This window comes from Cebus imitator, unplaced genomic scaffold, assembly GCF_001604975.1.
Source record: "Cebus imitator isolate Cc_AM_T3 unplaced genomic scaffold, Cebus_imitator-1.0 Scaffold9, whole genome shotgun sequence".
NCBI lineage: Eukaryota > Metazoa > Chordata > Mammalia > Primates > Cebidae > Cebus > Cebus imitator.
The window spans coordinates 5,361,555-5,383,920 of record NW_016107324.1 but is presented as its reverse complement, the minus strand read 5'-3'; the positions used below and the strand labels follow the sequence as shown (position 1 = coordinate 5,383,920).

General features: G+C 36.8%; 1 protein-coding gene across 1 annotated transcript in view; it reads left to right on the top strand.

Moving 5' to 3' along the window:
• The window catches only part of PREX2 (phosphatidylinositol-3,4,5-trisphosphate dependent Rac exchange factor 2), a 293,374-nt gene that overhangs the window by 132,541 nt on the left and 138,467 nt on the right, over positions 1 to 22,366 (top strand). Inside the window, exons 19-23 of the mRNA XM_017544858.2 lie at positions 3,370 to 3,455; positions 6,233 to 6,369; positions 8,893 to 9,010; positions 12,183 to 12,367; positions 14,824 to 14,985. Coding sequence (XP_017400347.1) covers positions 3,370 to 3,455; positions 6,233 to 6,369; positions 8,893 to 9,010; positions 12,183 to 12,367; positions 14,824 to 14,985 — 688 coding nt within the window. The remainder of the gene's footprint in view (positions 1 to 3,369; positions 3,456 to 6,232; positions 6,370 to 8,892; positions 9,011 to 12,182; positions 12,368 to 14,823; positions 14,986 to 22,366) is intronic.

Genomic DNA, 22,366 nt, shown 5'->3' with positions numbered 1-22,366 from the left:
GGAGTACTATTTCAAAGCAATCATTAGGTCCTCCCTAGGGCCCCCTGATTTAACCCTACAAATACTGGTCCACTGATCAGAGACATTTCAACAGTTAGAGACTTTGAGGCCATCAACTTCAAAACTGAATAAATAGGAATGAATCCTCAGACTTGGTTGCTAGATGAGCAGAATAGGAATCTGTGGCTTCTGACTCTTCTGAGTGTCTGTTGCACTGTGTCTAGAACTCTGGATTCCAGGTTCAAGCCTGTCTTCTACTACTTGCTAGTGAAGTGTGTAATTACACATCCTCATCCGTAAAATGGGGATAAGAGTGCCTATGCTATGGAACTGCAAAGAATGTTGAATAAAACTAGGTTTGTAAAGAACTTAGTGAAGTATCCAGTAAAAAGTAAGTACCAGTGATGTTATATATGATGCTGTTGTCTTCTCATTTTATTATGTTTCGTTGCTGCTTTATTATATCAATTGCATATTTTACATTGTATTTAAAGCATTTTTGAAGATAGCATACTCAGTTTAAAAAATTTGTTTGAAATAAATAACTTTTCCTTTATGTCCTTATTCTAATGTATGAGGTCTATACATCAGTATCATATTTTCTTATAATAGGTTCTTGGAATTTAAGTAGTATCCCATTTTGAGGGAAAAGGGAAAATGTGAGAGGTAAATGCCAAAGAATTTTCTTTTGATTCTAGCTATACCTTTTTTTAAATAAAAAGTTTTTATTTTTTATTTTTATTTTAGATAAAATAAATCATGATCATGCAGAATTATTGCATAGGTACATACATGGCAATGTGATTTGCTGCCTCCATCCCTCTATCACCTATGTCTGACTTTTATACCCATGATATTCCTCCCCAACATCCCCACCCTCTGCTGTCCCTCCCACAACAGACCCCAGTGTGTGATGCTCCCCTCTCTGTGTCCATGTGTTCTCATTGTTCAACACTCACCTATGAGTGAGAACATGTGGTGTTTGGCTTTCTGTTCTTGTGTCAGTTTGCTGAGAATGATGATTTTCAGATTCATCCATGTCCCTTCAAAGGACATGAACTCATCGTTTTTTAAGGCTGCATAGTATTCTATGGTGTATATATGCCACATTTTCCTTGTCCAGTCTATCATTGATGGGCATTTGGGTTGGTTCCAGGTCTTTGGTATTGTAAACAGTGCTACAATGAACTTCATACTTGATAACATCAAGAGATTTTTCAAAATATTTTGAAGCAGATAATTTAGCACACTTATTTTCTATAGGAAATAGAACATCCCTCTTGTATGAATGTAATTCTTTTTAAAATTGGGAATATAGTGTTCTCACTAGGGAAACATGTTTTCTAAAGATCAATTTACTAGGAGGATTCCAACATTTGGACCAAAATGCATGTCATGGTGTTTTGTACAATTTTGGTTAGGGAAAAAAAATAATAATCATCTTAAAGATTAGAGTCAACCTTCCATAGCAATATTAGAAGGATAGAAAAACCTTGCTCGGAAAGATTGAGACACCTCTATGAATTACTCAAAATCCAAAAGCAACAATAATTCACCATGGCCTGAAAGTTCTATGTGGTTTCAGCAGAAGTGAATTCTCATTCATAATAGTTAGAAGCACGAACTGCTTCTTTTTGTTTCAGGCCCACCAGAATATGTATTCATTCCCTTTTTCTTTCTTTGGTCAGTTATCTTTCATTTTCAAGTGTATCTTTGACAGACACTGATAACCATGCGTTATTCAAAGGAAATGAACACAGCCCTGTACATGAAAAAGTATTTAATTAAGAATAAAGGCTAAATTAATTCTGTGACCTCCATCCCACATGCATACAGATAACTTCATAGTGTATAAGCTAATTTATAGTAATACTCTCAAGTTTTCCTGGATTACCAGAAAATCTGCATTTCTATCTCTAAATGCCTGTCTAGGTTATATTTGAGATTGCAGTCCCAGACTCTGCCTTAGGCCTAAATGTAGCCTATGGCTTTCTGAAGTGCTCCGAGCCCTTGGTTTTGCTCAAACTGTCTCTAACAGTGATTTCATAAGCTGCAGATAAGTCCTGCCGTATCTACCTTCAGACTCTGTTTAATATGCCCTTGAAGTGCTGCTGACATTTATTTTATGATTAACTCATCTTTTGGGAAACACTTTTGTTTCTTGGGCATCAAGGGCTATCTATCACAATTTATTGCATTGTATTAATTTGTTTTTATTCCTGACTGTGATATACTCATATTGTTACGATGTTGCCTCATATCTTGTGCTCTCTGCTTTTCATTGATGCTATCTGATTTATGGCTTTCTTCTGTGGAGAGACTTATTTATGATTGCCAATTGCACACCCCTGTGGGTTTGCCACGACAACTTACTCAAGTTTCCCATCCCTTCATAATCCTTTTTTTAATGTAGATTCATTGGAATGATTTCTTCTTTTATTCAGTTTTACCTTCTGATGTATTGTTTCTTGTAAACCTTCATTCCATAAATACTAAAGTGAATCATTTTCTTAAAATATTTTGATACCATATTTGACAGATCTGTTCTTTATAATTAGTTTTTTTGTTGTTCTTTGATAAAGTTCCCAATAGGTAGAAATGTATTAACTCTGTATTTCTGTTGTATTAATTTTTATAAAGAATTTCTTAAGTCACTCAGTTTTTTCTTTGTAACAGTAAACTAAGAAGAAAAGTTCCTGTTTTATTAAGTACCTGCATAACTCATAGCACAGTGCAGAGCAACTCACCAAGGTTATTTATTTTAATTGCCACAGATACCCTACAAAATAACTTTAAAAAATGTTATCTTTCTGTAAAATTTTCTGTGTCAGAGTAGTTAAGGAGCTTATCCAAGTTATCCATCTATAAACTGACTACATGAAGATTCAAGGCTAGGTTTAACCGGGTGTGGTTGCTCACACCTGTAATCCCAGCACTCTGAGAGGCTGAGGCCAGAGGATTACTTGAGTCCAGTAGTTTAAGACCAGCCTGAGCAACGTAGGAGAACCTGTGTTTATGATAAAAAATAAAGTAAAATAAACCAGCATGGTGTGACCTTGTGCCTATAGTCCCAGCCACTTGGAAGGCTGAGGTGGGAGGATCACTGAGACAGAGAGGTTGAGGCTGCAGTGAGCAGTGATCAAGCCACTATGCTCCAATGTTTCTTTTTCAGGCTTTACTATGTAATGACTGTGTTCAGTTTGGAAACTCCGTATTGCATGAGGTTGGGAACCGTGTTTGTCTCCAAGGATTTCTAGCTCAACATCTTTCACACTGTAGACCCTCAATATGTATTTATTGAGAGGTGTAAAGCTGTACACGATGATTATTTTAACCAATTAAATTCATCTTATTTTCTGATTGATTTAGGACGGTGAAAATTCCAGATTCAGCTGACGGACTTGGCTTCCAGATCCGAGGATTTGGACCTTCCGTTGTGCATGCTGTAGGAAGAGGTAGGAAATTCGTCTTGCAGGGAAATAGCTTTTCAGCAGGCTTGAGATGTGCCTGGCAGAACAGGAATGTGTTTAAAACATGCAGAATCACGTTATGATCCTCAATCATATTTTCACTGTATTAACTCAATGGTTGCACATTACAGAAACATTTGAACAAACTCAAAAATTCTAAGGCATACTTTTCATTGCTAAAAATTTGATGTAAGAATGATGCCTAAATGTCACTTTTCTGCATGCTTTAGTTTAGTTTATCCAAAGAATATAATAAATTTAAGGTTTTCTATTTTTATTTTTCTTGATTTCAAATAATTGTACTTCTTTGTCAATAATCCAAAGTTGTGAGTTTTCAGGTTTAAAATTGATCTGTGGACTTATAACCTATTGCTATATACCTCCCTCAGGTACTTCTGTAAACCATGGTTAAATCTCATCTAAGATGCATTTTAAATTCAATAATTTTAGTGACTAAAAAGTTATGTTTATATTTATTCTTTTTTGTTTGATAGGCAAATTAGCTATTGACAGCTCTTGTTATCATATGTATTTTTTAATTTTAAATTGACACTAATAATGATTGAAGGAAATAACTCTAAGATCCCACATTGCTAAACATAGTAAATAGCTTGCGGCCATAGCAAGAAGTGTTACTATTAGCATAAGAAGTCGTGTGTTTATCTAGCAAGAGGCATACATACTTTTTATTAGTAAGGAATATAAAGGATCTTGATGTGATCACCCAAAAATTTGGCAAGAAAATTTTAAGAGAGCATTGCTATCAGAATCAAATTTATCAAGAACATATTAGCTACACTGTTTTTAGATTGTAACATTACTTTCATTATTGTGTGTATGATAAAGAATCTGATTTCAGAAACCTATCTTTTCTCTCAGATTTCTAAAACATAGAGATGGACAGACAGTTAAGACCTTTCCAATAATTCAAATATTATCAAACTGAAATGGAATATTGAGACTTCAAATATCTTCTGCATTTTCACTAAGCCAAAAGGAGTAATTCACATTAATGGTACTATAAAATAGCTGAAAGCCTAAGTGAATCAAGCTGTACCTCTTCCCCTATTACAATGTCATTTAAAGAGCAAGGTTCTATCTTTGGAGCTTAGTGATGGGGTTGGTCTATTCCTGGTTTCTGTGCTTTCTGCTTCTGAAGAGTAAAAGACAGGAATGCTCAAGTGCTTTCCCTTTCAGATGTGTATGAAATGAAAATATATTATTTGGTTATTTTTTGGCACTGTAATTTTGCCACAAGAAAAAGAGATTTCTTGTGTGGGTCACTGCAGTCGCACTCCACAGCATCCTCAGGCTCCCCTGACCCCCAACCTCGGCTGCATCCAAGCTACTGCACTTCAACCTTGGATCAACCTCACCACCTCTTCTCTTTTTCTCCCTGTAGCTAGAAAAAACTCCCACGGTTATTGAATTAGTGTCTCCTAATTCCCTGTTTGTCTTCTGCTGGGCCCATATTACTTCTCAGCATTTTAAAAAATGTGTCCTTGATCAGTTTTTTTTCCTCCTCAAAATTGCTTCCTATATCACAAGATGAACTTGTTCCTACTTTATAGACAAAGTCAGCCTTTCAGACATGAAGCCCTCAGAGTCTTCCATATATAGCAAGGTTGAGATTCTTAGGCAAGGCAAGGACTTCACAGTCTGGCTCTATTCAACTCTGCAGCCCTGTCTCTTCCAGCCACTCCCATTCTAAGCTCACACAAACAACAACTTGGATGCTTCCAAGTGGCCAGGTTTCTTGAAGCAATGCCATTTTTCAGGCTGTTCTTTCTGCTGAGAATTTTCTATCTTCCCCTAAAATTCAATTCGATGAAAAAAAAACACAATATTTCTAGGAGTGAATTTTATTGGGGACTAAGAAGAAATGTAAATATATATTCTTAAATGTAAATTATTTTCTTAAGATGTTTAATAATTTATGAGAGAAATTGGTCACAAATGAAGTCTCTTCTAACATATTTGTAAGTTTGTAATCATTTGTATTATTTATTTGCATTGTATTCATTACGTGTATTAATGGTACTTTGTTAATATTGATTTGATCATACTAACAAATAACAATGATTGGGAGGTTCTGAGAAATCTTAGCTCACTGGTTAGGATATGTTAATTTCATATTTAAATCTATATCAATGTGAGCAACATGACTGGATGGGTGATGTTATCTCATTAATTCTGTTCTCTACAAATTCTCTGGTTTCTGACATTTTGTATATATCTCAAACTCTTATTTTTCTTGGAAAAACCAGTCCAATAATAGTTGCTAATTCACTTGATTTTTCTTTTAAATATTTTCTTTTTTACATGCATGTTAAATTGTTGGAATTTTAAAAAACAAAAGTGAATACTATTTGAATATTTAGAAATGTTGTAAAGGAAGCTAAATGAGGTGTATGTTTCTGGCCTTCTTCTAATTTTGCCATTATATATGTATACCTAGAAAGTTAGCTTGACTAGACATTTGAAAGGAAAAATAACTGATTAGTATCATAGAGGTCACTTTGCAACATCCCTTCAAACAAATTCTTAGGGAGTTGAGAAATATTTTATTGATCGCAGTTTGAAAGGTAAGTTAAAAAGCAGAAAGGTGTTAAAAGGGTGTTGCTTTCAAAACCAAGTTTATCAAGTTTATACTAGCTAGACCTTGATCGTATTTTAAAATTGCTTCTATAATTGTATATATCATAAAAATGAATCTTATTCCTGAAATTAGTTTTTGGTTATTTTCCCATTTGTGTTTAAAGGAACTGTGGCCGCCGCAGCTGGCCTTCACCCTGGACAGTGTATTATCAAGGTGAATGGAATCAATGTCAGCAAAGAGACACATGCCAGTGTCATTGCACATGTGACAGCCTGCAGGAAGTACAGGCGGCCAATGAAGGTAAGTAGCCCTTCAACTAATCTGAATCTGAGTGAATACTTGCAGCCAAGACCTAAGGGGCAAGGTGGGATAGTGCCGGAGATGTTTGTGGTTTCCAATTTTAAGTTTAAAATTAAACACAGCATTACAGACCTCATAATTATTGCTTTATCTCATAATGAATTATAATTGATTGTGTCTAGATGGTTACATTTTATTATTACAATACTGCCATCTGTTTAAAAAGGGATCTAGGGTATTTTCATTTTCATTGAGATATGAGTTTTATGAAATTGAAATCCAAAGGTTTGATATGTTTTCTTGGCCCTTCTGATTGCTTTAGAATATATAATGATCATTGTGTCTGTGTCTATATGTATGAACTCAACATACCTATTCTCTTTATTAGAACACTTCTATGAAGAAGCAAAAATTGTGGGTTTTATAAGGTCTGTGATTGATTTTGAGGTATATTTATTTAGGTAACTCGATTTAGCTCTTAAAGGAAAATACCAAAATGTACTTGCCATTACTAAAATTGTAAACACTATACTTTGATCAACATATGCCACAGAAAACTAAAATTAGAATCATAATTCATAAGCAAAGCTATTGCTGTTATCTTATGAAGAAAAAGTCAGTATTGGACTATAAGAGAAAATTCCCTCAGTTTAATCAGCTAGATGCAGGCAGAACTTTACAGGAGAAGCCTTGTATTTTCCTGTCATGCATAAGTACTGATTTCTGGATGTGAGGATGTAACTGTGTCCAAACCTGGAAAATGATTGGCCATATTCTCATAAGCCAGTGCTGATGGCCTGCAGAATACTGAATCTACATGAAAATAGCTGATCAATTTTACTTGATGAGAAGGTCAGGTCTAGCATAGCAAATTGGAAGTTATACATAGGCTCATAAGTTACTCTGGTTGATAGTAGCTTGATAAATATTTGTTGAACTATATTATTGAATGAATATTTAAAGTCTTTTCTAAAATGATCAAATCTCTTCTACAGGAATGTTAATAAGCAGAGAAATCAATTTGAGTTTCATTTCTTTTTATTTTCCTTGCATACTCTCTTACAGAGGTGTTGATCAGTGAAGTAATTAAAGAAAAGCAATAAATGGGCAGAAAATCCACTGAGTAACATGTTCTCTCAGGTAGCTATTGCCACAAAATAGACCACTCCAAAACTTAGTGGCCTGAAACAATGATAATTGACTATTTGTCTTGATTCTATGAGGCAGCTGTGGGGTGATTCCTATGAGATTACTGACACGGCTGCATTCTACTGGGACCCAAGCGAGCACTTTGTTTCCCCTGTTCATGGCCTCTGTTTCCATGTGGCAGGTCACCCTCCAGAGCCCATTTGCATGGCCTCTCTTTCCAGTCTCTAGCAGGTTCTCCTTTCTGCGTGGTGTCTGAATTTTAAGAGGGAACATTACAAATGATAAACCTTCTACTTAGATTGTACTTGCTAGTATCCCTTTGGATAAATCAAATCATGTGGCCAAGCCCAGGGTCAATGTGGGAAACTAAGGGGTGTGGCTCACTGGCGGCCACAACAGGGTACCAAGATGTAATGGAATGGTCAAATATTAACTAGCATTTTAATAATTTATAGCAAGATAGTAATTAGACACACTTGGGAAGCTAATACAAAAAATAGATAATACATATTGTATCACACTTCAATAATGCAGTTTAATTTGATTTAACATCTTATCTAGAAAATCTATAAACCTTAAAGTAATGCAACTCTTGAAGCATTTGTTTGGTATCATCTCATCTCTCTCATTTCTCTAAATAAGACTGGAACTGTGGTTAACATCTAGGATAACTTTTAAGGAAATTGCCCTTAAAAAGAGGATGACTTTTTATTTGGGAGGATTAAAAGATAGTTATATTATTTGGGATACCAGTGAGATGAATGATGTCCTTTCAGTTTTCATATTTGTTTGATTCTAAAAAAGCAGTAAATGTGTTAGAATATATATATTAGGAGAACATTTAAATGGTTTGTACAATTACAGATAACTGATTCATCAGGCAACTCTCCATCTCACATTTATTTTATTTTGTTGTCTTGTTAATGAGAGATGAGGTCTCCCTATGTTGCCTAGGTTGGTCTTGAACTTCTGGGCACAAGCAATCCTCCACCTCAGTCTCTGAAAGTGCTGAGATTACAAGTGTGAGTCTCTATGCCCAGTCACAGTTGATTATTTTAAAATGTGATTTTTAACTTATTTAAGATATAATTGAAGCATTTGGAAATATATCCTATTTAAAAACATACATCTTTGGAATGTAGCTTAGAAGATAAAACTTGAAGCTGTAAAAAGTCAGTTTGTCAAATAATATAATTTTCCTTGACTTTCTATTTGTTTCTGATGTTGTTTGTATCTCTCTTTCAAATTTTATTATTTTTTTAAAAACTAGAAGAATAAATAAGGTCCAGTCTCCTTTCAAAGCAGGTTTATGAAATGGGCATGTGTTTTAGGAAGCACTAATACCTCCGAGGTTTCTTCCGCTCTCATTTCCAGCAAGATTCCATACAATGGGTTTATAATAGCATTGAGAGTGCTCAAGAGGACCTTCAAAAATCTCACTCCAAGCCCCCTGGAGATGAAGCAGGGGATGCTTTTGACTGTAAAGTAGAAGGTAGGTGTCCTCTTTTCCCTTCATGTGCTTGTAGTATTCTTTTCCATGTGCCTGTGGCCTACTCCCAAATATTCAAGGTCCTGTATATGTTGAAGCCACATTCTTAAGTCATTATCACCAAACAGATGTCTTTCAAATGTATACATAATAATAGCTAGTAGCTAGCAAATTCTATTCATTAGACATTTTGTGAAGTGTTTTATACGGACTATCTCACTTAGTCATCAAAAAAGAAATCTCATGAAGTGGGAATGAGTATCATCATTCTTTTTTGAGGGGAGAAAACACTAACGCCTATATCGGTTAAGGGACTTGCTCAAACTGGTTAAGTAGCAGAGTGAGGATTCAAACCCAGATTACAATGTGTTTCCTTGTTTGGAGTTTCTATGTTGTTTAGACCTGGTCTCCAGTGTGCCTCAACAGAGCAGCAGTATCAACATTGCTTGAGAGCTAGACTGAAATGTAGAATCTCAGCTGTACCCCACCTCTCCTGAGTCAGAATCCTCATTTTAACTAGATCTGATTTGTATGCATACTAAAATTTGAGAAGCCCCAATCTAGAAAGTTATTTTTACTTTTACTGTAGTCTAACATTGACAGTAAGGAAAGGGGCAAACTAGTAGTATGAAAATGAGAGAGAAATAGAGGAAGAGATATATTTTGATAAGGACGGTTATCATTTCTGTTTTCTCAATGGAGTAAACCAGCAAATGGCTGTGTTTAGTGGCTTCTTTGCCAAGGGCAACTCAGGCAATTACATTTATGTCTGCAATTGACAAATACCTTGAATTACTGTTTCAAAACTTTTTCACAGAAGCCCACGAATCACCTCTTATATTTTCTTGGTGTCTTTCCACTCATATTATTGGTAGGTGTCTCTGGATATTTTTATTACACTGTTAGTTTCTTCCCAACCAGCACAGCTGGAGAATTCCCTATTTTGAGGTGTTTTCATTCACAACCCTTCTGATACCCTATGTGTAGAGGTTTCCCCCCATACCAACCAATTCTCCAAATCTCCTAACACCAACTGTGTGTCCTACAATTCAATTTAGTTGTAAAGCCAGAAGTTAGCACAGACCCACAGGTTAGGTGATCAGTCCAAGGTTGCCCCCATTTCAGATGCCCGTCATGTGTCCCAGGCTTTTACCTGTATTGCTGACCAACTGCCTATACCTTCGGGGTGTTCCCACATCCCTTCCTGGGGTTCAGTTATTTGCTAGAACAGCTCAGGGACTCAGAAACTTACAATCACTGGTTTATTATAAAGGTTAAGAAATGAAAAGCTCATGAAGGATAAACAGAGTTGTGTCCAGAGGAGTGCTGAGCACCGAGCTCTGTAGGGGAAGCTGTGGGAGGGGTTGGGGTGTGCCACCCTCCAGACAGGTGGGAATGTTCCCTCACTCAGAAGCTCCCTGATCCCTGTCGTTTAGGAATTTTTATGGAGGTTCCATCCCCTAGACATGATTGATTAAATCATTAACCATTTGTGACAGAACTTCAACTCTATCCCCTCTCCCCTCCCCAGAGGTCCAGGGGTGGGGCTGAAATCTCCAACCACCTAATCGCTTGGTTGGTTCCCCTGACTCCCAGCCCCCACCCTGAAGCTAGCTGTGGGCTCACCAAGTGCCACCTCAATCACATAAACTCAGTTATGTTCCAAGGGGGCTTGTTATAAACAACAAAAGACATTCCTGTCACCGCTGTCGCTCAGTAAATCACAAGGATTTAAAAGCTTTATTTTAGGAACAGTGGCCGAATACCAAAATCTTTCTTTCTTTCTTTTCTTTTTTTTTTGAGACAGAGTCTTTCTTTGTCAACCAGGCTAGAGTGCAGTAGTACAGCAGTGTGATTATAGCTTACTGCAGCCTTAAATTTCTGGGCTGAAGGGGTCTGCCATCAGTCAGTTTCCTACCCCATCTAGCAGCTGGGACTAAATGCACATGACACCATGCCCAGCTGGTTTTTTTTTTTTTTTAATAGAGACAAGGTCTTGCCATGTTGCCCAGGCCGGTCTCAAACTCCTGAGCTTAAGTGATCCTCTCACTTGGCCTCCCTGACTATTGGGATTGCAGGCCTGAGCCATGGCATCCAGACTATATTTCTTATTATATATTCCCTATACACACTGATCATATGAGGGGTACTTAGGAAAAGCTGTTTTCTCTCCACTCCTGGAGGGCCACTTGGTTGGATCCTACCCAAGTCATGGATAATATCAAAAACATCTCAATCTCATTGGAGCAATGAGGTTGTTATCGTAATACATAATATTTATCTCAAACAGGACAAATCTCAGGACCTTATTCTGAGGTTTATATTCCTAATTTGGAATAAATCAACCTTGGTGCCATGTTGAAAGGTAGATTGGTTACTATGATGCTCTGGAAATTGATTCGTATCTATTGTAGGACTTAGTTACTTTAAGGTAAATCAGCATTCTACTTTTGCCTATTTAATATTTACTGTTTATGCTATTTTAGGGCTCTGTTGTTCTAAGTAAACTAGTATTCTAGTTTTATTTATTTAATTGCCATTAGGCTTCCCAGGAGTTTCTTACTTAAGATTTTAGGTATTTTTTCACCAGCTGTTGTACTGTATGTAGGCTAAAAAACTATAGGCAGACATTTTAGGTGAAAATTTTATTATAGCAAAGGAGAAATTTTTTCAATGAGCCCTCTCTGTAAGATGCTGTTTGGGAAACTGCAGGCACCCTGTCTGCCAAAATAAGATAATTCTTGCATCTCCTTTCTGCTTCTTCAATGTGGTCTTCTTTATGGATTTTTTTTCCTGCTTTGAGAAAATATTCATATAAAATTCGGGGCAGTTTTAGAAATCCTGACTTTAAGTCATACATGTTTTTAATTAAAAAATTTATGTATAGTATTTATATTGGTGTAAATAGGCATACGTATAGTCCATAGATCGAAGTGGATATACAAAGATAAGACTAGTCATGTTAGAGTGGTGAGGTTTGGATCATTCAAGCATATGCTTTTCTCAAAATGTTATTTTTTTTAAATGTTAACAAGGATAGATGCTTGACTTAACACATCAGATTTAACCATCCTTTAAAGAACTGTTTAAAAATTATGTAAAGAGACACAAAATTATTTGAGGAGATTAACAAACCCTTCTTGAATCTGCTGAATTACAATTGTCTTTATTCCAGAGGTCATTGACAAATTCAACACTATGGCCATCATTGATGGGAAGAAGGAGCATGTGAGTCTGACAGTGGACAATGTCCACCTGGAATATGGTGTCGTGTATGAATACGACAGCACAGCTGGCATCAAGTGCAATGTGGTGGAAAAGATGATTGAGCCCAAAGGTTTCTTCAGTTTAACTGCCAAGGTAGGGGGGATGCTGAAGAAATAAGATATTTTGTTCTAAAAAAAGCAACTGAAATCCTCCCCGTCCTTCACTTAAAAAAATATAAATAACTGTACATGTTGCAGCTGTCAGCTCATTCAATTTCTTTATTTCTTCTTCTTCTTCTTTGTCTTCTTTTGTTTTTTTGAAGACAGAGTCTCACTCTGTCGCCCAGGCTGGAGTGAAGTGGTGTGATCTTGGCTCGCTGCAACATCTGCCTCCCAGGTTCCAGCGATTCTCGTGCCTCAGCCTCCCAAGTAGCTGGGATTACAGGCATGTACCACCACACCCAGCTAATTTTTCTATTTTTAGTAGAGATGATATTTCACTAGTTGCCCAGGCTGGTCTCAAACTCCTGACCTCAAGTGGTCCAGCTGCTTTGGCCTTCCAAAGTGCTGGTATTACAGGCGAGAGCCACTGCACCCAGCCTCATTCAACTTCTTATTTTTCCCTCCTTCCCCCACTATTTGGCAGGCACACAACTTCCCTTTTTGATCCTTTCAGAGCACAATGCTAAGTTAGATAAAACCCTTGCTTAGGCAGGTGTTTGTGGATATGGCAGACTTCACAGCATTTATTAAGTTTGCTGCATCTGTTAATTCATTGTTGTTAATACAATTCAGATGGTCTTCATGACAGATGCTGCTTTTTTTTATTGCACATAATCCTCTGAAGAGTATTCAGAGTCGTGAAATACATTACAAGAAATTTCAAATTTGGCAAGTGCTGTGTTTATTTCATAAAATTTTGAAAACTGTAGGGGGCAGTTTTGAATAGATCCTCCGATATTTATGTAATTCTCATTTGGAAAGGACATCACCTTTCCAAAGGTCCTTAGACTGAAACAAGATGGAGAGAGGGAGGAAGGGAGTCTTTATCCAAATGAATAAATACATGGTAAAGAGGCAACTGCTGGCCTTTCATGGCCTGCCTACAAGGTAAATTCGTCAGACTCCTATTGTATCCTCCATAGGTCTTGGATTTAGTGTTTCATATGACTCTCATATTACATGTAAGAAAAATGAGATGTAACTTTCCTACCTTTATTTCTCTATTTGAATTGTTTGAAATATGAATAGCTGAGATCAATTTAGCATTTCTAACATGTATTTTAAAAATTTAGTGGGAGGAAATAATATAGAGAGCTAAATGAACTATTTTAAGTATAATTATCTTCTTGTTTTATATTCTGAAATTTAACTTTTTAAAAATCTCATTACTCTGATGTTATTGTACCTCTCTATGTATCTACTGATATCTAAAAATATATATTTTTAAAATGCAGTCTCTTCCCAACTACATTATAGTATTAATGGAATCCATGTAAAAGTTTGGGACCGGATTACATAATTATTTTCTCAGTTACCAGCAATTTCAAGTTTGCAGAATTACTTGGATTATTCTACATATGACAACTGTATAAGCTAGTATTATGAATTTCACTTGGATTTTACACATGAAGAAAAGACAGTCAAAGAAGTAAGAAATTTAGCCAGGGTCACACTGCTAATGGTAATGTTAGCTCTAAGTTCTAGACTCGTGATTAAATAAAAACTCATACTCCATAGTTAGCATAAAATGCAAGTGGAAGTGATGTGGGAACTCAAATTAATAGAACATATTTACATTTATGTTTCACAGAATATTATAAAAATATTGGTTATGGGTATAATCAATTCTTGTAACATCTGATTAATCAGAAATTTATATACCACATAATTAATTCTCAGGTCATTGGAAATTCCTAGTGATTGATGGCATACCTTCTCCCCCAACACATGTCATTACAATTGATTCAAATATTCAAAAGAATTTACTAATTGAAAATATCCCATAAATACTTTTATCTAATGCTTTTATCACCAAGAGCTCAGATGCTGCAAGTAACATTAGTTTCTACCTTACTGAAATAACTTTTCATTTATTAATTTCTTCAGCAAGCATTTGTTAAATACATCCTTTCTGTACTTGCTAGGTTCTCAGTAACAAGTAAAGTATTGGATATTGGATTCCTTTATTTATTTATTTATTTATTTGGTTCTATCAAATTGAGAAAAAAAAATGTGCTGAGTGACTCTGACTGAAATGTAGAAGTGTCCTCACATTAGAATGTACTGATTTATCCAACAGGGAGTCTTTGAAGTCCAGTTGTACCTCACCAAGCAGGTTCCTATAGTTAGCAGAAGGAAAACCTGAAATTTTGAATAGAAAAGTCAGATCACTTCACCGACAGTGCCTCAGTGAAGGGAGAAATTCCCCGGCAGCTACTCAGGGAACAAAATAGGAAAGTCACGCTGTATTGTTAACTTATGAAAATTTGATGTGGCTACTTTTGAAGTTTTTCTTCTTGTTTTGTTTTGTTTTGTTCTTCTGTGTGTGTGCCTGTATGTGTGTCTGTGCGTGGGTGTGTGGGTGTGCATGTGTGTTTGTCATTGCAGATTCTTGAAGCCCTGGCTAAAAGTGATGAGCATTTTGTACAAAACTGCACCAGTCTAAATTCTCTAAGTGAAGTGATTCCTACTGACCTTCAGAGTAAATTCAGTGCCCTTTGTAGTGAAAGAATTGAACACATTTGTCAGAGAGTATCCAGTTATAAAAAGGTAAGGGTTCTATTGATTTTATACATAATTATCATTGAAATTATTTAAATGTCAACTTTAAATCAATTCTTGATATTTTCTTTACATATTTGTTAGGCATCATTCTATTGAAATGATAACATTATGTGACATTTTAGGGTTTTTAAAATGCCTTTATATTCTTTACCTCCTTTGATCTTTGCAAACTTGTAAGTTATGTTACTGTCCCGCATCTTCAAAATATAGTAACTGAGGCCTAAAGAATTAAATTATTTTCTAGTAAAAGGTAGAGCTGGGCATTGAAGTTCTTCTTTTCTTTTCTCCCAACTAGGAGAACAAAAGCACTCGATCATAAACTACATGGACTGTGGCCTTTAAAAAATTCATTAATTAAGTCATTCATTTGACATATATTTATTAGGCACTCTCTATGTGCCAAGTACTGTTGTAGGTTCCAAGAATATAGCAGGGAAGGAGACAATTTATCTCCTCTCATGGTGCTCACATTCCAGGGTGGGAGAGACAGTAAAGAAGTAAATAAATCCCTACAAAGGGAGAAAATAAAATATTGAGAAGAGTTATGAGGAAATCAAAAGAGGAAAGTATGGTTTAAGTGCCAGGTTGATTCTTTTGACTGGGTGGCTAGAGAAAGCCTCTTTGAGAAAGTGTGTATCTGCATGACAAGTAAAACTCTCCCTTTCAACTGGAGAGAGAAGCCTCCAGAGAGAAGGAACAGCTGGGACTGAGGCCCTAAAGCAGAAAGAAGGCCAGGGTAGCCAGACAGTGGTGGCCAGGCGTAAGGTCAGAGGCGTAGGCAGGGCCAGCTGTGAAGAGCTGTGGCAGCTCCTGTACGTTTTGTGACTTGAGAAGGAGTTTGGATTTTATTCTTATTTTAACGAAAACCCGTTGGAAGATTTTAAGCAAGGGGATGACTTCATCTGATTTAGGCTTTTGAAAGATCATGCTTTTGTAGGAATGGATTACAAGGGGGCAGAAATAGAGAAATAGAGATTGGTAGCAAGCTGTTGCAATGGCCCAGTTGAGTGATGTTGATGGCATGGATACACTGAAGATGAAGGAGACAAAAAACATTAGATGAATTTGGGGACATACTTTAGAGGAGAATTAATGGGAATTGATCTCTAAAACATTATGCTAAAACAAGTTTGAAAATTGTTCTATTTATAACAGTAAAAGACTGTTGATTAAATTATTTTCCTCCAAATAAAGCTGGTTGTTTAAAATTTGGTACAGCTCTACTAGATAATATTATTTAGATCAATGTATATAAATATGTATTGTGTCTATATTTTATGTTCTTGACATGGTAATTTAAATAAGCCCATATATGTCTATATTTGGCTGCATGAGAATAGGGGGGTGTGTGAATTAATACCCAAGGGACTCACAACATTGGTTCCCTAAAGTAAGTGAGACAAGGGAAAAGAGATCATGATTTTTTCCTTCAAACAATTCCTATAATGTTGGGCTTGTTGAGTTGAGTTTGCATTACTATTGTAATTTTTTAAAAGTTAATTCACATGAAGAAACCTAATATTCAGGGCCATTGCTTACCTACCACATTTGTTAATCTGCTTTTCATAACTGCTGAGTTCAGTTCCACTATTTAAGTTTGAGGAAGATTTCATGAATGTGCCTTGTTGGAGTTGAAAGACAGAAGATTCTTTTCTTCTCCTTTCTCTATAAAATGTGACAGTGCATTGATGTAAAGTTTAAAAGGTCTAAACAAATGCAAATCAGTATTCTCCTTTTGGAGACATTTTGAAAAAGAGAGTCATTCTAATTTAGAGATGGATCTGTACAAGGCGTGATACGGGTTCAGGCAGATTCTGGGTGTCAAACTGGTCACTGTGGTGCCTGGAACATTTCTCTTTTGCTTTCTTCCTGCTTTCCTCTCTTCATTCTTTCATGCAGCAAAAAAGTGCAAGTAGCTGAAAGAGGTATACATGGAACTACATAAACAAATGTAATCTTTAGATCGGGGTATATTAGGTAGCAAATTGATGCAGCTGCTTTAAGAATAAGAACCTAGAGAACACAGACTTAAACAAATATTGGAGATCCTCAAAAACATCATCCTGGAAGGGTAGAAGTATGTTCCATTTACTCACAGGTAACTGAGATCCTAGAAGCTTTTAAGGTGCAGATGGACAGGCTAATGGGCAATGATTTTAGATGGTAAAAATAATCTCACTGAATTACAGAAAGCCCTTTTATGTACATTATTGTTACTTGAGTCTCAAAATAGCCATGTATATGTATTCATCTCTCATCCTGCCTCTTTCTTTGGGAGATTAAGAATTTGCTTAAGGTTACATAGGTGGCAACTAACAGACTAGGTTCCTATGGAATGCAGTCTCACTTGTGTTTACTTTTAATTTAGAAATAAAAGAGAGACATGTAGTCACCTAGGGCCTATGTGCTTTAAAAACTATCCTTGTCACCATCCCATTTGGCCATAAACATATTTAAAATAACGGTTTTCTCATTAGAGAAGCAAGGTTAACAAGAAAATTTTGCAAAGATCTTTTCAATTTGCATAAGATTTATATGCCTAAGATGATAGCCCTAATAGGTCACATAAGACTAGCTCCATATATATATCAAATGCACGTCAACAGAACCCATAGCATTTGTGAATATAGGTTTTTAATTTTCACACATTACTTTAAAACTATTATTAGCAACGTATTTTTCTTCCTGATGAAGGCTTCAACACTCTTCTTTTTGTGAAATAAAATGTATCCATAGAAACGAAAATCTCAAAGATGCTGGCTTTCCCTTATTTTGACTCTGAAAGTTTTAGGTTTTAAAAATAGAAGCCAGTTGATTTCTGTAATTTCTATAGCAAGGCTGTTATGATTATAATAGATTTCCTGGCTGGTTGTACAGGCCACAGATGTTTTTTGGCACATGTGTGAGACCTGGTCAGACCTTACTGAAGACCTGAATGAATCCTAACGGAGTCTTTTGTCTCAGTGGAACAGGATTTGGGGACAATTCAGATGTAAAACTATGCCCTGTTGGGAGGAATGCTTTCTCCCTAAATTGTCCTGAAAATGCTTCTTAGTTTTACATTCGTTCTTCTCCTTTAGAATAATTCCATAATTGGGCTTATTTTGGGTATTGGGGATATTTCCTAGATAGAAATATTTAATATACCTTCAAGAGATAGTTCTTGTTTACACAAAAATCTTACATGCGGAAACTGGAAGTCTTCCTTTGAATATTTGAAGTCCCTCTTTACTTATTAATGCCTTGTAATCCTCACACTGATATATGGACTGGGAAAATTGTGGGAAAAAAATCTTCCCCATGTCCTCTTCCCTCAAAAGGGTACAATGCAAAGCTTTCCCAACCCCATGCCAAAAGATTTTATGCTTAATTGAAATAGGAAGCTATCTGCAGAATAACAGCTTGCCATTGTGTTACTTCTTTTAGTTAAGTGACTATAGTTGGATTAAAATGTGCTGTCATAGTTAATAATTCATAAATTAGCTACCAATGCATTAACAACCTGAAGTTCCATCTCCAGAAATTGCTGATTCCTGTCAGTGTACAAATATACTTTAGTATCACCTATATTACAAAGTAATATCCCTCACCATCCCACACAGTTGCATTTCTTTGATCTTTCTCCTGGAAAAGGCTGTCCCGGCTGCCTCACCTTCATTCCCCTCAGCACACTCCAGTGGGGCTCTGCTACCCTCCAGGTAACTGACATGGCTGTGTTTTGCCAAAGTCTATTGGCTGTCCTCATAGCATTCTTCCTGGTCTTAGTGGGATCTGATGCAGTTGACCGTAAACCTCTACTTGGCAGTTCTCTGTGACCCCACATATGCCTGGGTTTTGTCCTTTCTTATGGGGGCCCATTTGCGGTATCCTATGTTAGCTCTGCCTTTTCTTCCTTCCCCTTTCCTCCAGGACTCAGGACTCAGTCTTCTCCTTTTCTCGCTACATTCTCAATCCCCTGGGAATCTCATGCAGGGTCCTGGCCCATTTGACCTCTGCAGCTGGTTTTGTCAATATCACAGGCTTCACAAGTTCCAAATCAGCTCTTGATCCTTCCCCTACCCACCCAGTGGCCCCTGCAGTTTGCTTTTTCTGCTGTTTTCTCTATCTCCAGATTATGCCCAACCTCCCCATTGCTCAGCCTAAAACTTTGAATACATTCTTCACTTCCTTTTCTCTCACATCATTCTTGTGGCTTTACCTTCAAACATGCAGCCTTTCCTTCCTACCTTTACTGCCTTGGGTGAGCCAGTGGCATTTCTCTCCTATAAGTGGTCTTCTTGCTGCTCTCAACCAATCCACAGTTGTCCTGAGTGGCTGTACACTTCACTCATGGTCAAAGGAACATCCTTTCAATGGCTTTCAGGATTTGTGCCCTCCCTCCCCACATTGCTTCTCCAATCCTACCTCCTCTTCCTCCCTCTCACTGCTGCTCTGATCACACTGGTCTTCTTGATGTTCCTTGGACACACCAGCCCTGAGGCTTTGCAGTGGCTGTTCCATCTGCCAGAAATTCCCTTTCAGATGTTCACATTTCTAACTTTCCCCTCCTTGCAGACTGCTGAAATGCCAGCTTCAATGAAGCCTGCCTTAATCATCCTGGTTACAATTGGTAATCCATTCTTCAGTTCATCTCTGAAACTTCCAACCCTTTTACTCTGCTCAATTTTGTTTTCAGTTACATTTGCCATCCACCCACATTATATAATTCGCTTACTGTATTTACTGTTGACCTCTCCTCTCACTAGAATATGACCTGGAAAGCAGGAATCTTTGTTTTGTTTAGTGATGTTCCCCAACATGCTAAAGACGGTGGCTGATGCACAGAGAGCCCTCCACAAATCATTGTTGGATAAATGAATAAAGGTGGCAGTAAGTTTGGGCTTCAGGTATCCCTAATAGATCTAAAATCCTGTCCCTCTCAATGCACCTCTTTACTGCAAAAATTGCAGTTTTTATTTGGGAATTGCTACTACTTGGCACAATCAGAATGTGTTCTCATGCACGAACCACAGTCAATCCATGAACTGTACCTTCCTTATTTTAGGTTCAAGTTTCAGAAAGTTCTTACAGTTTCACAGCAGGGCATGCTGTCTGGGAGCACAGTTTTGATCTTCACAGTATAAGCAGCACATTTCCAGTACCTGTGACTATGGGGTTCCTCCTGCAGCCTCCTCCTCTCTTAGGGATATCCCAGGATGGAAGACAACACTGCATTCCTGAGAAACTTCCTTCCCAAGAAGAGCTCTTAGCAGAGAGATACCCTGTCTGACTCTTACCCTTTGGAGCAGTTCAGGCACCTTTAGGCATTGTACCACAGCCCTTCCTAGAATATGGGCAGGGCACATCCTGGATTCATAGGCATTTGCATTGAGCTACAGGTTGGAAAGCCAGTCCCCCTAGCAAAGGAATCTTCTGCCAGCTCTCCCCAATCACTCTGTTAACACTTCATGATGCCACCCTGTTCATTTCCTTTTCAGCTTGTACCAAAATTTCTAATTATCTGGCTTTTACATGTATTACATAATTGTGTAACATTTCAGTCAATGACAGACCATATACATATATAAAATGGTGGTCCCATAAGATTATACTACTACATTTTGGCTCTATTTTTTCTATGTCCAGATATGTCTAGTTACACAAATACTTATTGTGTTATAATTCTCTACAGTATTCAGTACAGTAACATGATGTACATGTTTGTAGCTTAGGAGCAAAAGGCTACATTATCTAGCCTAGGTGTGAAGCAGGCTCTACCATCTAGGCTTGTATAAGTATACTCTATTTGATGTCCACATAACAAAATAACCTATTGATGCATTTTTCAGAATGCATTGCTGTTGTTAAGCAATGTGTTATTGTATTATACATATGGCACATGCATGAGGTTGTAGCAAAAGTAATAGCGTTTTTTGCCATTCAAAGTAATGGCACAGAGAGCCTTCCACAAGTCATTGTTGGATAAATGAATAAAGGTGGCAGTAAGTTACATTAAAAGTAATGGCAAAAACCACAATTACTTTTGCTCCAACCTAATAATCGCAACAAATAATTCTTGCATGTGGCAATAGTATTGCATTTTTTTCCCCTGTGTTGCCTACTAGACCATGAACTCCAGGAGGGCCAGGGCTATATCTCCGGCATTGAGCACAGGGTCTGGAATAGATGCCTCTCTTCCTGCTTTTGAATGAATAGATAATTGTTTAAAATGGAAGAAGGCAAGAGAAGCATAACTTCCTATTATGGTGGATACTGTTACCGAATAGAATTGACTTCTGTGCCTTTGTTTGTGCCATGGGCGCCTTGTGAGACTTTTATCCTGCCACAATAGTGGAAAAGAACTTCTGACTGAAAGTTTTTTGCATCTAGCCTTAAATCCTGTGTCCCACATACATCTCCCAGTCACCATTATTTTTATTAGTAAAGTGACTGGATAGGTCAAGAGTTCTGCAGTCATTTTTTAAAAAGTGTTTAGGATAAATTTTCACTATCCATTATTATTAAATTTGCTCAACATTTTGTTAAAAAACCTACTGTGTGCTGGCACGTGGCTGAGCTACACAGCTTCTGACATGTGATTTGAAGACATAATTTAATACACACATTATACGTGTGTGTATACATATATATATCACATGTATGCATAGTTTATGCATATGCATATAAGAGAGTTCCTGTTCTAATGGTGAGCATATATTTATAAAATGTGAATTTTGATATTTATTCTTGAATTTAATGTAAGTTAGACAGTGACCAGTAGTAATCTTATTTTTTATTCTTATTCATGCCCAAATTATTACTCTACTTATTTATTCTGGTGAATAAATGGACAGGATCATGCTTATAGTTTTCAAAAGAGAAGAGAATATAGACATTATTTAATCCATGTACCTTATTGTACAAAGAATGCAAAAAAGGCACTGACTTGCCTAACATCATATCAGTTATTGTGACAGCTGTAACTAAAACAGGTAGCTAGTGACTCTCGATCCATTGCTTTTAAGACTACAATTCAGTCCAACTCTATGAGACTTTTACTGATAGTACACAGAACAAACCTAGCTATTAACCTCATGGGGTTTACCATCTGCCAGAGGAGCTAGAAATAAGGCAACTGTTTATACCTGTATAATAGGAGGGTTACAATGTGTTGGAACTTAGCAGTAGTCAAGGAAATTGAACCTAGACGAGGAGTCAAGGAAGACCTCCTGATGATTTGATAGAACTTGAAGTTGCAAAGGAAACAGCTTGGCAGTGCAGGAAGAAGAACATTCTAGGCTGACTGAACAGCCTGTAGAAAGGGCCAGAGTGAGAAGAGAGTGTGTGAGATGAACTAAGTGAGGGCCAGAAGGAGCTTAGGGAGCAA